This window comes from Myotis nattereri (genome assembly GCF_964212035.1).
Source record: "Myotis nattereri genome assembly, chromosome: 2".
Taxonomy (NCBI): Eukaryota; Metazoa; Chordata; class Mammalia; order Chiroptera; family Vespertilionidae; genus Myotis; species Myotis nattereri.
The window spans coordinates 197,286,336-197,301,898 of NC_138076.1; the positions used below are offsets into that span (position 1 = coordinate 197,286,336).

The 15,563-nt window shown below is 37.2% G+C and overlaps 1 protein-coding gene across 1 annotated transcript in view; it reads left to right on the forward strand.

Annotated features, from left to right (window-relative positions):
* CFAP54 (cilia and flagella associated protein 54) overlaps positions 1-15,563 on the forward strand; it is a gene marked incomplete at its 5' end in the record, with an annotated part of 249,288 nt that overhangs the window by 111,441 nt on the left and 122,284 nt on the right. The window contains 8 exons of the mRNA XM_081083442.1: positions 142-239; positions 916-1,146; positions 2,352-2,494; positions 3,995-4,176; positions 5,696-5,923; positions 8,382-8,605; positions 8,703-8,838; positions 13,117-13,225. Coding sequence (XP_080939568.1) covers positions 142-239; positions 916-1,146; positions 2,352-2,494; positions 3,995-4,176; positions 5,696-5,923; positions 8,382-8,605; positions 8,703-8,838; positions 13,117-13,225 — 1,351 coding nt within the window. The remainder of the gene's footprint in view (positions 1-141; positions 240-915; positions 1,147-2,351; positions 2,495-3,994; positions 4,177-5,695; positions 5,924-8,381; positions 8,606-8,702; positions 8,839-13,116; positions 13,226-15,563) is intronic.

The window sequence follows — 15,563 nt, forward strand, 5'->3', positions numbered from 1 at the left end:
ATTTTTGTTACTTTTGATAATAATTTTAAGTGAGGGCTATAAAGAAACCACTGTATTTTAATGTCAATAGATAGACATTAGAGTGTGAGTTAATCATAATATTGTAATCAGAACTTAATTTTTGTTTTCTCCTGTATTAAGACTACAGAAATACCAAAAAGAAAATCTAAAAAAAAGGGAACTCTAAGAGACTTTTTATCCAAAAATCCACATGTTTCTGAATTGCCAGAACGTGAAAGGTATTCATTTATTATTTAATTTATTCAGTAAACATTTACTTGAAGCCCATTATTTTGGGCTTTAGGGGTATACTGCTTAACTAGAGAGCAAAACGCATTTTGAGATTTTGATAGGAATAATTTTAAACAAATGTATTTTATACTTAAATTATGTACTAACTAGAAAATTTTTGAAATACTAGTTATTTTTCAGATCATATTGAGTATGGTTTTAGGAACTTATTTATCATTATGAGTGATGTTTTATTTCCTTTCAGTCTAGCTAAAGTTAAAAAAAAATTTGGCTTTATTATTTTTCAAGGAACCACACAGAGAAATGATTTTCTTGTTTAATATTTAAGTTAATTGATGAATGTGAACAATTATGTTATAATTTATTTGTCTAATCTCAGTGGCCTTTTGGTTATAGAAAAGAAAACTCTGTTTGGTTTGAGCTTAGGACATAGACATCAGAGAGAATTGGAGACAATATGTAGTGACTTTGTCCCTTGTGCTCATTCTTGTGCCTTCTTTATTGTCCTATTTTACATTTTTAGTACTAAGTAAATGATAAATAAGCCTGTTACATTTGCATAAGGGCAGCCAAGTGACTTCTTGATTAGGTACAAATTGGAATCATTTCTCTTCAAATATCTGAAAGTTTGTATAATTTCAAAACTTCTTTGTCCCTTGGCAGAAATAAGAGATTTGATGTTAGAAAAATAGCACATCGAGTCCTGGTAGATAACTTGAATCCTCTAATACTTAATTATATTAAAAAGAAGAGGTTCCGTCAAATGTGGCTTGAAGAAATGCCCTGGAGGGCTCAGATGAACCTGTATCTGGCAAATGCACACTTCAACATGCTTTTAATAAAGCTAGGGGAACGTCTGAAGATGAAATTTGGCATTTCACATACAATGGTCAGGTATAGTATATTATCAATAAGTAATACTTTTGAGGTTTCAAGAACATGGATTGTATTTGTATGTCCAGGGCTTCAATGTTCATAATAACTTAAGGAGGTTTACAGAGTGCTTCTGTCTTACTTGGTAATTGATACATTTCTTTTTTTTCTATTGATATATTTCTTATTTTAGAATCTTTCCCAAACAGGTGATGGATATAAGCTCTTATGAAGTACTAATTTGCATATATCTTGACTATGTTTCTCAATAAAACTTTTAGTAAAAGGAGAAAATATAATTCCAAGAGGAATTTAATATTAATTGCATAATAAATGTAGACATTAGTGGGCGTTAGGCAAATTTCTATTTCATTTAGAGATATTTTAAGCCTCCATGAATATATATTGTAAGCCTCTATAAACATAGATTATATATTCTCATATAGAGTTTTTCTTATTAATTCAGAAGACATTTTTGAGCTCTTAATGAATATCTTTGGCTGAAGTGTTTTGGGAGATAAAAATAGAAGATAAATACATAAGTGGAATACTATGCAGCCATTAAAAAGGTGATGGAGAGTCATTTAAAAAGATTTGTTGAGCACCTGTTAGACACAAGATCCTGAGATAGGTGCATACAAGCATGAACAGGATATGAAAGTTAGAATTTGGTAGGCTAGATCACAAATGTTCATGGATAATTCTAGATAATGGGAGCAGACAAAGTACTCATAAAGTCTTCTTTGTTCCCAGGAAGGTCACTTTACTCTGGCTGAGACTAACAGGAAAGATTTAATGTGGGAGGGCCACTTGGCCTGTCTCTTGATAGATAGGCAAGATTTAGAAATGTATGGTTAGAGAAATAGGCATTCCAGGTGGGTGGAAAACAGGAGTTAGAGCCCAGGTAGGAAAAACAGAGAATCAGAACCCCAAATGGTCTAACCAGAATCTTGGGTATATGATAGAGAGTGGTATAAGATAATTTGCAAAGTAGGTCAGTTCCAGGTCATGGAGAGTCTTAACAGTCTATTAAGTCTGTACTTTAATTTATATACAATGGGAGATCATTAAGAGTTTTTGAGCAGGGCTGTGATAAGAAATTTCTCTGGCAGCAACATACAGAACACTAACTCACAAATATTTAAAACATTAAAGTAGGTTGTATTTGACATTTAATTCAATTTTACTTATAATGTTTTTTAATAAGATTTTTTTCCCTCTTGCAGTTTCCGATCATGTGATCCTAGTATATTCTCATTATATAATTCAGGAACAGTATTACCAACAGGAAAATTGACTCTAGAAAACTATAAAGTGATGCTTGATTTCCTTCATACAGCTAAAAAAAGAAGGATCAATTTACCCTCAGGTAAAATAAGTAAACATATTATCAAATTGCCTCTAGATTTTTATTCACTAAACACACACACACACACACACACACACACACCACTCTGGGCAGACACACAGAATTACATGCACCATTTCCCAATGACCCAGGAATTTAGTTGAATTGTAATATTTTGTAGGAGACTCTTATTTTTTAAAATTTCAATTTTTATGGTAGTATCATATATATTTGGAAATACCTATATTGTGTTCTGACTTAAAACAGTTTGGTTGTTTAGCTAATATAATGTTCTTTTAGAAGTGTTGGTAGCCCCCAGTGGTCAAGGGGTTATATTTTAGTGGAAGTAAGTTTTAGAATAAATTCCACCAAACACAGTGATGCAGGCAGGCATGAAAACAGTCATATAGCTAGCTGTTCAATCGAACCGTATTAACTCCAGGCAGTCTACTCTTGCCTTATGATCTCCAACTAGCAACTTCCATGAGAGCTTACTCCAAGATGATTGTCATACTATTCTGATGGCAGAACCAACCAATATTGTCATCAGGCCAGGTGACAGGGGCCTCTAAGAGGTTGGAGAGATGCAAGTGAACAGGGCTCTCCATCGGCACTGATGACGTTATACCTGAACAATCACCTCTCTTGAATACCACTCACTTCACAAATAAAAAATTATAAGATTTTTTTATACTGTTACAAAGTCTCTTACGTTGATTTCTAATAATGGTATTTTAAGTACTATGTAACTTATTGCTGAAAAAGGTACTTCATATGCTGGCTTACTGCCCCCAGAGAGTTGATTCATATTTGAGGTACTTGACATGCTTTCTAGTTTCTTCTAGGGCGTAGATTAAGTTTAACGAGTACCTGCATGTCATACTGTGAATATTGAAGTACTTGAAAGTAAATTTCCTAGCCTAGAAAGAATCTGAGTTACGTATGTAGATTGTAATATATAGTTTCTTGATTTTTGTTAAAACTAGCTCTCTATCTAAGAGCTCCATGAAGTCAGCAATAGAATATTTTGCTATTGAGACTTACTATGTAACGCAGAGTTCTACTAGTAAGAAAAGGTTTGCGGCAGGAGAAATCCTCTGTGTTTTTATACCACACCAACAGGAGAATGAGTGGCCTGGGTTGCTGCACTGCCTAATCCCTTTTAGTGTATGTGTCCTGAGAATGGCCAGTTTTGGGGTAAATTAAGAAACAGTGCGATCCTGTCATTGGTCCCTAAAAAAAACCCACAAGACATACCTTGGCCATAATCCCTGCCTGGAATATTCTTCTCCATCGTTTTCCCTCATAGCTGAATCATGCCACCTTTTAAGACCTAATCTAAGTGCCTCTTTCTTTAGAAACCTTCCCTGATTCATTGTGTTTGTGATAATCCTGTCCTTTCTCCAAAATTATATAGCTGTTCTTATCTGAATTACTCATTTGATACTTACCACCTACTGTGTTTTCTGGAACTTAACTCTCTGTTTTCAAATAACGTTATCCTTTATTTTTGTACTGTAGATGCTGAAGAGTTTTCAGTATTTATGGATTCCAAAATGAATGATGAAACTGATTCTAAGATACAAACAGCTAATGACCCTGACTTTCAGGGAGCTCTTAATGCTAAAGAAAAGGATAGAGCAGCAACTTTGAGTCTATTGGACCATTTTATGAAAATCTTTTTATATTGTAGGAGAGCAATGGTAAGGTGGTCCTTCATTTTTGCTAATGTGGTAGACACAAATCTGAACCCATAAATTTGGGTGCATAAGATGTATCTATTTGCTTACTATGTATAATTTTAGTTTCAGTTTTAAGACTAAATTTGTTGGGTTTTCTTTCAGTCATTGTTGAGGTTTGCCTGCCATGGTAATGAGGTCTTACACATTGTCAAGTTGTCAGGGAGCTCCTCTCACCATCAGCCATCCATTCGCCTGGAGAAGAGGTGGCCTTTGTTCCTGTTTACACAGTCTTCATGGATATTCATACACCCCTCTGCTGCTTTCTTGCTAAACTTGGGACATGGGTTTCTCTGGTGACACAGGGTTTTCTCTCTGGAAACTTGATCCTTCCTGGGCCGCCATAGACCCCTTTCTTTCCTCTAGCAGAGGAAGATCTTTCTAGACCACAGGCCTCTGGTTCTACAGGCCACTTGTGTTTCTTCTCAAATGTTCTCTTTTTCTTCTTAAATAGTATATGGTAGATTATGAAACTCAAATTGGAGTCATTTGCTACAAAGAAATTAATTTCCTTTTTCTCTTAGTAAGGAGGGAGATACTTTAATCCTCTCAAGAGGTGAGAGAAAATGTACCGTTTCTATACAAGAAAGAAACACACTTAAGTTCTCATGTTCTCTGTGGAGTGGGGAGAGTGGCTTTTTAAAAATGTGAAGTAATCCACATCATCTCCTTGACCATGACATTGCATCCTGCTTTCCTTTCCACCAGCTTCAAGACCTGGAAGGTGTGGGTCTTGCTCACCTCTCAGAACTCAGCTCCCCTTGCTTTTGTGGAGTCCACTCTCCCCTCAGTGGTCTTGAAACCAGTAAACTTGTTTGCTTCTCAGCCCTCTGGTTCAACCTCCATGCTTTTAACTTGCTGTCCCCTCAGCCTCAACTGCTCTCCCCTACCCAACATCCCCATCACCACCTTCACATGATTTGTTCAACTCAACATTCAGGAAGTCACCTCCTCGGAGAGGACTTCTTTCCTGACCACTCTGTCTAAAAGGATATGTTCTCTTACCCTTGCGAGGTCCTAGTTCATTTCTGTTTTATTTTTCTTTGCAACTTACTATTTGTGAAATTATATTTTTATTTGTCTACTTTTCTAGTGTTGGTCTCCCCTAATAAATTGAGGCAGCATGAGAGCAGACCTGGCTTTTCTTGCTCACTGCCACGTTCCCAGCACCTAGGAGTGTTGGAGTCAGACCACCGAAGTGCAAACCTCAGCTCACCATTTAGTAGATTTATAATCTTAGCTCCATTTCCTTATCTATAAATTGAATTGAATACTAGTACATACTTACTTCATAGGAGCTATTGTAAGAAGGAGGTAAGATACCGCATACAAAGGTCTTACCACAATATCTAGCACATGTAATTGGCACAGAACAAATGGTGTTATTTTTATTATTGACATCAATATTGCAGAAAGATGAAGTTGTTCAGAGATGTGTAACTTTTGGAACTTTGGGGTCTTCTGAATGTTGTGTTTGTCTTAGGTTTTTGCTCACCGTGGCGGCTTTTGGACTCTGCTTCAGAACTGCTGTCGGGCCCTTTGGAACTATTCTCAGGAGCTACAGATCCTTCTTAAACAAGCAGTGGACCTGTGTAAAGTATTTCCTATTAGTCGAGATGGTTTCCTTTCTATTTCTGTATTACCATTCTATTTTGGAGCAGAACTACTTATTGACATGTTAATAGAACTACAAAATACCAATTCTATTGAGGTAAGAGTGTTTGGGTAATTATTTTTATTGTATTCAATTAACAAATATTTTTGTACCTTGCAGCTTGGGATAAGTAGAAATTAATATTTTTCTTCAGTTCTTAGTTGGTTTGTCTATATTTCAGTTGCTTCTCATTATTATTTGGTTCACTATATATCTTGCGTTGCTGTTAATTACAAATATCTTACTCTGAAAATTTAATTTCTTAAAGGGAACAGAAAGTAACATCTACTAAGCCCCAGCTTCTACATAAACTGACCTTAGTGCATTTAATCCTCATAGCAATCCTTTGATAAAGAAAGAAAAAGATCCCGAAAGAGATCATAAAGTTTCTTTTTTTAATCTTTATTTCACTGTTTTTCTATGCCTGTTCTGTTCATATCTGGTAGAACTTACATTTAAAATTTTACACATTAGGCTTTAAAGCAAGAAAGTAAAATGGATAAAATTCAAACATGCCATATCCTAAACACAAGGAAAATTAGTGAACACATAAACACATTGAGTCATGGAGTAATTTCCAGATGTTAAATATATGGCAACAATAGCATAAAAGACTGGGATGGTAAATAAAATTAAACTGTCCTAAGTTTTTACACTTTATATAGCTATAAAGTGGTACAATATTAACTCTAAGTAGAAGGTAATAAGTTAAGGATGTGTTTAATAATCTCTAGAGTAACTACTAAAAAAGAAATATAGCTAAAAAGCCAAAGTAGTAAAATGGAAAACTAAATAATAGTTAATTAAGGAAGGCAGGAAAAAAGGAAAAGGAACATATGGGACAAATAGAAAACAAAGAAAACAAAGAAAAATAATAAATTATGTCAATAACCATCTACATATATATATAAAAGGCTAATATGCAAAGTGTCCCTGTGGGAGTTTGAGTGGGTCACCAGGAGTTCTATCGCTTGCTATGGTGTGCTGACCACCAGGGGGTGGCACAGAACAAAGGAAGGTCCCAGCTGGCAGCTGGAGAAGAGAAACCCCGGACAGCAGCCGGAAGGCCCTGATCAGCCCTGATCACTGGCCAGGCCTCGGGACCCTACCCATGCACAAATTTCGTGCACCAGGCCTCTAGTTTTAAATATATGTGGATTGAACATCCCAATTAAAAGGCAGAGATTATCTGACTGAATTAAAAAGAAAGACACCTATATTTGTCCTCAAGATAAGAATCTGAATATAAAGAAAAAGATAGATTAAAAGTAAAACAGTAGAAAAATATATCATAAAAACAGTAGGTATAAAAAAAACTGGTGAGGCTATATTAATATTAGATAAAATAGTCTTCAAATCAAGAAACTGAGAGATAAAAAGGGACATTTCATTGTGGGAAAAGGCTCTATTAACCAAGAAAACATAGTAGTCATAAATATAAGCACCTTTATAACAGAGATTCAACATATACTCTGGATCAGGGGTCCTCAAACTACAGCCCGCAGGCCACATGCGGCCCGCCGAAAACATTTGTTTTTTTACTTCAAAATAAGATATGTGCAGTGTGCATAGGAATTTGTTCATAGTTTTTTTTTAAACTATAGTCCGGCCCTCCAACGGTCTGAGGGACAGTGAACTGGCCCCCTGTTTAAAAAGTTTGAGGACCCCTGCTCTGGACACTCAAAGCTTGGAACACAACACTCACACAGTAATGCTTTAACTTAGGCTTCTAAAGAGGGTCTTCTAGAAGACTTCCTTCTCAATAGATTTGACCTTTGCATCAGGGAATTGCGTATATTATTCTACAAACTGATGAATGTAACCAATGTATTAGGGGAACTTAATTATTTGTATATAATAAAACCTGTTTTTCCTTAAAAATTAGGTTCAGTATCCTAACTTAGATAGTGACTCTCCTCAAGAAGTATAGACTTTAGTCTGTGCTAATATAGTAATGACTAGTCATATGTGGCTGTTTAACATTATTATTATTTTTTTAGAGAGAGAAGAAGGAAGAGAGAGAAAGAGGAAGAGAGAGGAACATCGATGTGAGAGTGAAACATCCATCAGTTGCCTTCCACACTTGCCCCACCGGGGGTTGAATCCTAAATCTGGGTTTGTGCCTTGACCAGGAATCAAACCTTGAGACCTTTCAGTGTATGGCATGACACTCCAACCAACTGAGCCACACCAGCCAGGGCCACATGTGGCTATTTAAGTTTAAGGCTAAATAAATGAAATTGAAATTATCATTGCACTAATCACACTTCAATAGCTCAGTACCCACATGTGCTGGGCGGCTGCTCTTTAGAACAACACAGATGTAGCAGCACATTTCCATCATCACAAAAGTTACATTACATTAGGTAGCGTTATGAAGTTTCATTTGTGTAATAAAAATATTCTGAATTTTTTCTGTTCAGTCTTTTCCATATTGTATTTTTATATATCACATTCAACTTTCAAAAAATGTGTAGTAAAATCTGGAATCACACTTTTAATGTGCTTCCTGCAGATTATTGAAGAAAAAGGAGAATACAGTGTTCCAAGTTGCTATGGAAATATTAAAAATGATAATGGTGGTTCTAGCCTTACTTTTGAGCATCCTTTGGATAATGTAAATATGGTTGATTTGAAATGGATCCATGATTTTGTATTAAAATCTCTGGAACTTTTGTATCAAGTAGAAAAATGGGAAACACTAGTAGCACTTGCCATTCAATTCAATATAATTTCACAGTAAGTACTGGTGTAAGGGCAATTAAAAGTGATAGACTTCACTGAAAAAAATGTTTTAACTAATGTTTGCTTTTTAATGTATTTTTACCCTGTCTAGTGAGAGATACACAGAGCAAGTGACACCACTCCTGGTGTATGCACAGCGCCAGCTCCTTCTGAGAATATCCAAGTTCGAGGGCCCAGATATTACTCAACAACCTTGTGTAAGATATGAGGCCGAATATAATGAGAAGGTGGGTTGACTCTCTTATTTATGCAGTTGTGATTTCTTATTAGTACACATGTAACAAAGATTTAGGAATTAGATAAATGTTATTAGTTTCATGTAGGCATTTATCATTCAAATCAACAAACATTATTGAAAGCCAACTGTGTGCCAGTATTTTCTATAACAGGGTAAACTAAAATAAGTTCTTATCAGGGCTCATTTATCCATTAGCAACAGTGAGGACAGTGTTTGAGCCAGTATCAGAGCCATTACATTCATATAGTCCTGCCCACGGGCCTCTGGCATCCGTGGGTGCTGACATCCAGTGCCTGCCCCTATACCTGTCTGTGTGCCTATGTGTTGCAGCTGCTGTGCAAGGACTCCATTTCTTCTTTTCACAAAGCTTCCCCATGGCCTTTGCATATCCTTTCCTCCTGTATATTCTTTTTTTTTTATTATAAAATTACTCATTCAAATTTATTCTAAATGTATCAAGATCCCAGTAGATTATAAAACAGGTGACTAGCAATTTCTACAAGAGGAAATTGAAATAGTAAATGAACACTTAGAAAAGCATTCATCTTGTCTAGTTACCAGACATGAAAATTATTGTCAACTTTGAGTTACAATTTAGTCTTCACTTTATTAACAAAATAATTACAACACCCAACACTGTGGGGAATTTGGTAATTTCATGCATCATAAATGACACTATAATTAGATACAATGCTTTTAGAAAGCAATATCATGTAAGAAGAAAGAGCCATATAGATATCCTTAACCCTTTGACCCAGTAATGGCACTCTTGAGAATTTACTCCAAGGAAATAATTCAATATGAACAAAAAGTTACATATGCAGTAAGATGTCTATTGTATCATTACTTGCCATAGCAAAAAACCGAGCTTTCCTAAGTATTTAATATAGATCACTGCATCCAACAATGGCAGAATGAACACACAGTGGTTTTCAAATGCACATGGAACGTGTACTAGATTTTCCATATGCTGTCATAAAATATGTGCAATTCTATCTAATAAAAAGGTAATATGCAAATTAACCATCACTCCATTACAAAAATTGCAGTGCCCATAGCCACAAGATGGTGGCACCCAGTCCCTTCAGCCCTGCTGGAGTTGCCCAGTCCTGGCGGGGGGGGGGGGGGGGGGGGTGCAGCTGCTGAGGGCCTCTGGGCCGCAGAGAGCCTCTGGGCCGTCCTCCTATATATTCTATGTAGAGAGAATACAGTCTGAGTTCTTGCTTCATGGGGCTTAATTTTGGAGGGGTGGCAGGAGGATCAGATAATAAACATGTAAACTGATGTATTAAAAGATTTGTAATCAGTGGAAGTTCTCTGAAGAAACAAACTAGGTCAATAGAATAGAGATAGGTTGTGGTTGGAGGTGGAGACTTTAGCAAGCATGATCAGCAAGGCCTCTTGGAGCTGGTAACCTTTGTTGGGAAGGCACCAACCATTCATTGAAAAAGAGCATTTCAGTCCAAAGGAAGAAGGGCAGAGGTCCTGAGATGGGACAGAAAGAAGGCCCTAGGCTGCAGTGTTGCAGACAAGAGAAACAGGGGTTCCTCTTCTGTCTTCTTTGTTGCTTACTCCCCTTCCCCCCAATATCTTAGTGTTAAGTGTGTCCCAAGACTCTATTCTTGGTCCTCTGTCTTCTCTGTGCACATTCTTTGACATGGTGAGTTAATTCAGTCTTGGGTCTGAGTATCATCTTTATGATAATGACTATCAAAATTACATCTCCATTCTAGACCTTTCTCCTGAATTCTGTATTGACATATCTAATTGCCTATACCAGTCAGGGTTCAATAAGAGAGGCATAACTAGTAAGACCTATCTATCTATAAGAGAGGCATAACTAGTAAGACCTATCTATCTGTCTATCTATCTATCTATCTATCTATCTATCTATCTATCCATCCATCCATCCATCCATCCATCCATCCATCCATCCACCTATCATCTATCTCTCTAGATTTATTACAAGGATTTGGCTTATATGATCATGGGGGCTGACTAAGCAAGTCCAAAATCTGTAGGGTGGGCAGTTAGGATCAAGAGCAGGAAGGGACCCTACAGGTGTAGCCAGAAGTTGTTATCCATAAGAAGTCACTCAGGGAGAATCCACTGGGGCCAGAACAGTTTTAGACCTGGAGGTTGGTTGGAATTTGGAGTCTGGAGACCACCTGCACTGTCGAGGACTTACCTGATTGGGTTAGGCCCACCTAGGATAATCTCCCTAATTAAAGCCAATTTATTAGGAACTTTAATTAGTATCTGCCAAATTCTTTCATAATAGCACCTAGATTACGTTTGATTGAATAACTGGATTGAGGTTTATGTATGTTAAAAAATAGATTCTTCCCTTCATTAGCCTTCATGGTTTAGCCTAACCAAATTGACTCATCAAAATACCAGACTGCCCAATCAACATCGTCTCTTAGATATTTAATACCCTTCTCACATTTAGCTCATCTCAGACAAACCTGTTCTGCCAAGTCCTCCACATTGTTGTTGTTTTTTAATTTTCAAAATATATTTTTATTGATTTCAGAGAGGAAGGGAGAAGGAGAGTGAAAGATAGAAACATCAATGATGAGAGAGAATTATTGATTCGCTGCCTCCTGCATGCCCCCAACTGGAGATAGAGCCCACAACCTGGTCATGTGCCCTGACCAGGAATCGTACTGTGACCTCCTGGTTCATAGGTTGACGCTCAACCACTGAACACCACCACTCTCCTAGCTGCTCAGGCCAGACACCTAGGGGACACCCCTGATTCTTCTCTTGCTTTCACACTGCACTTCAAATTGGTTGCCAAATCCCCTACCTTCAAAATTTATTCAGAACCTTACCACATCTTGCTACCTCCACAACCCCTGCTCTGATCCAAGCTACAATTATATTTTCTTTGATCCATGCAATGACTTCCTAATTAGTGGTCTTGCTTCCAACCTCCTTGAAACTCTGCCTCCAGCCCACAGTCTAGTCTCAATGCAGTAGATAGAACAACTTTTAAAAACCTAAGTCAACCATATCATTACCCCATTTTAAACCCAAAAGCAGCTCCCCATGTGCTTCAGGGTTAAAGTGAACATCCTATCATGGCCTTAATGCCCTACATAACTTATCCCTGTGTATTCCAAAGTAACTCCTCTCCTGTGACTCCTCCTCAGGCTGCCCTGTTCTTTAAGACAGTTCTGCCTCAGGGTCTTTGCCTTTGCTGTTCCCCTGCTTGGAATCCTCCTCTCCCCAATATCCATATTGACTTTTCCCTTGCCTTTTCTCTTGCATTTTTGTTAAATGCCATATTCTCTGTGAGTACTTTCTTCATTACTCTATTAAAAATGTTGTGCTTGTTTGCTTTATTTCTCTGTATAGTATTTATAACTCTTTAATATTCTCTATAATGTACTTCTCTGTTTTATTTATTATCTCTCTGCTTCCACTAGAATAACTTTCATAAGAACAGGAATTTTTGTTTTCTTTGTTCTCTGCTATATAGTCCTTGAGCTTGGCACGTGATAAGTGTTCAATAAAGTTTTGTTTAATGAAGCTGGAGCGGTAGGAAGGACTAGGTCAAATAGGACCATATAAGGCTGTGGGAAGGAATTTGCATTTCATTAGGCTGTATTTACATCTCATAGTAGAAGTACCTACAGGGGACAATCAAGCAGCAGCATCTAATCAGACTAGGGTGCAAGGGGGGCTGTATTTGGAGCAATAGGTTAGCTCAAGGAGTGGGAAGGGAGCCACAGGGAGAAGAGGATCTTATACCTTTTAAAATAATTTCCTTCTGTTTAAAAATGTTTCACTTTCAGATATTTTATAATTTTAGCACTCAAGTATCTGTTAGAAAATAATTTTTTAAAATACTATAGGGGAAGTTAGTTCTGAAAAACTTCACCAGGGAAGTTTAAATTGTGTTAATTATGAGTAGGGTGGAAAAATCTGCCATTGGAAAAGCAGCCTATATTTTAACTATGTCTCAACTTACATAATGGGAGATATATTCAGGCTTATAAATTTATAGAATATCTGAAAATTATATTCTAATTGTTCTACATAATTTGCCTAATGCTCTTCCAGCTGTGCTGTACTAAAGAAATACAAAAAATTATGTGGCTGCTTTTTTCCCCAAAAGTCTCTGCGAGTTTTTATTTGTAGCATCCTTTTGTCTCTCTTTTTTATTTTTGACAAATGAAAAATAAGATAAACATTTTAAGCAAGTCAAATTTTGGGCTATAAATACCTAAGTTATATTTTTTCATCTTTCCTTTTTAAGATAACCTGCCGAAATTTTATTGGGAAGCAACTCAAGATTAATTCTCCCCCCAGTCAACTGATAGACACAGAAAACGACTCAGATTTCCTCCAAAAGCTCATCCTTTCAGGTGAGTACCAGTTTACCTTGAAACTCTTTTAAAGCAAGGTTTGCTGTTGCATTCTGCTTGACAGATCTTCCATAATTAAAATGTTTGCAGGGGAACTGGCCTTGGACAGGAGGGTGGAACACCCCGGGCAGAAGGGGAGGAGAAGAGAAGAGGTTCACATGTGGGAATGTTGGTAGGTGGGAAGAGCAGCAGCTGAAGGCATTCTCACTGGGTATTGAAGATTTTCTTCATGAAGCAGGGGTTTGAAAGCATAGCCACGGCTGATAGGGTAGGAGATTTCAGAATGTGAAAGAGTGGACTGGCCCTTGAGGTAAATAGGAGAAGGGAAGATGGAAGGGCAGCAGAGTAGTGTAGAGGGTCCAGTAGAAGGAGGTTGGTGGCCACGAAGTTTAGGTTTTACTGTCCAGGATAAATCCAAGTATCCCCTCATATTCAATAAACAGTTGAAGGATTCATGTGGTCATGATATGTGACTAGTTCCAGTCAAAGGGTGTGATTCTTCCCAGGTGTGTTCTCCTTTTCTTGATCTTGTCTGTTAAAACTCAGGAGATCCCCAAATTTGGAATCCATAACTCAGAATGTGACTTATATTATCCCCTACATCCTAAAAAGGGACTGGAAGATGTGAGAAAATGTGTCAAAATGCTGGTTATCAAAATAATGACTGCCATAGAAGGGATGGAAAAGACATACCTAGTACAATTCTAGACCCGTGTGACAGTAGGTGCTTATTGGTGATGGAAGCATTACGTCAGAAAAGCACTGTGCCTGTCTGCTGTTAAAGCTCATTTGGGAAGTCAAGGTGGTGGACAGGCAGGAAGGCAGGTGGAATCTGGCCACAGGGATCTTTTGGGTTGAATCTCAATGGTGGTGGAGGTATAAGCCAGTTTGAGTAATGGTTAGAGCAGGAATATTTGAATGGATAAAAACTTAAAGAATATTATAGTGGCAGGCACTCTATTTATCACTTGGCAACCACTAGGTGCTTTAATTTTTGCAATCTTAGTAATAGGTATTTTTATGCTTACACTACAGATGAGAGAATGAAATGTTACTAGTAAGTACTGGAATTGTGATTCAAACCCTGGTCTGATTGTTTAGCCCATAAGTGCCCCACTGAGCACTGCTCCTCATTTGTGCCCTTTCAAGTTAGACTCTACTCTAACCTTATATCACTCAAGAAAATGTATGGACAAAAAAAGAAAAGAAAAAAGAAAATATATGATAGATATCAGTGGTCATGGGAAGACAGATACTTTCTTCTGACTAATTATGATAGTATGGTAATTTTTAGATGATCCTGCATATTAAATATAGGTTTCACATTGAGTTATTATCATGAAAATCTTGGCATTCAGATTATAGCTTTATAAGACTCTCAGATCTCTTGGAGCAGTATTTCGGCCCACACTTTTGGGCTTATTTGGCAAATATTTAGGATGCTGAATTTTTTTCAGTGTACTCAACTCAGATCATTAACATATTTATAATCATGGTTGGTCTTATATATGTCACCACAACTTGTTTGCAAGTCTTTTAAAAGACCAAGCATATTCTTGATGTTTTCCACACCAAATTGCTTCTTTCGAACATCATATATTTCCTTTTGGCATCACAGCATTTGTTACTAATGTTTGATACATTTCTTTCTCCGGAACAGATGTTGTAATGCTCCAGTGCCTAGAAACATTTGGGGTTCTCATTATTTAAAAGCATTCCATTCTCCCTCTAACTATTTAATAATGCATATGTAATTTGGGAAGGTCTCTGTAGGATTTGGAGAAGTGAGAATACCCTGCTTTATTGATTATTATTTGTATGGATGAGTAACTTGCCTGCTTGTTAAGCTTCATAGGGGAGAGAACTCTGTGGCTATGTATCTTATTGGAGCTGTGTTTGCATTCTGTCTGGAGCCTCATTCTTGAGTCTTGACCTTATTGGTAGTTAAGTTTCCTGATAGGGTTGTTCAGTCTTCAGGTATGTTGGAATTTTCAGCCCTTTGGCAGGTGTGTTTTATTACGGCCTCTGGACATTTGGACTGATGTGACCAAATGTGTAGAAAGCAGCACAAATTTCGTGTACTCCCTGGGAGTTTTCCTTTGTGGACCCATATTCCAGGAGCGATTGGCATTTCAGTTTTAATGTCAACACTGGTGCACTGAGACACATAATGATTCTCTTCATTTTTCTTCCCTTCTTCCTTCTCCCACTTCTCCTTATCTTCTTCTTCTCGCCTATTTCAAACTGCTGTGGCTTTGAAATAGCTTCTTGAATTATCCATGGGAATTTTCATACAGGAACCTCCCTGAGACAGAGGTCAGGATAAGGCCTCTGAAGC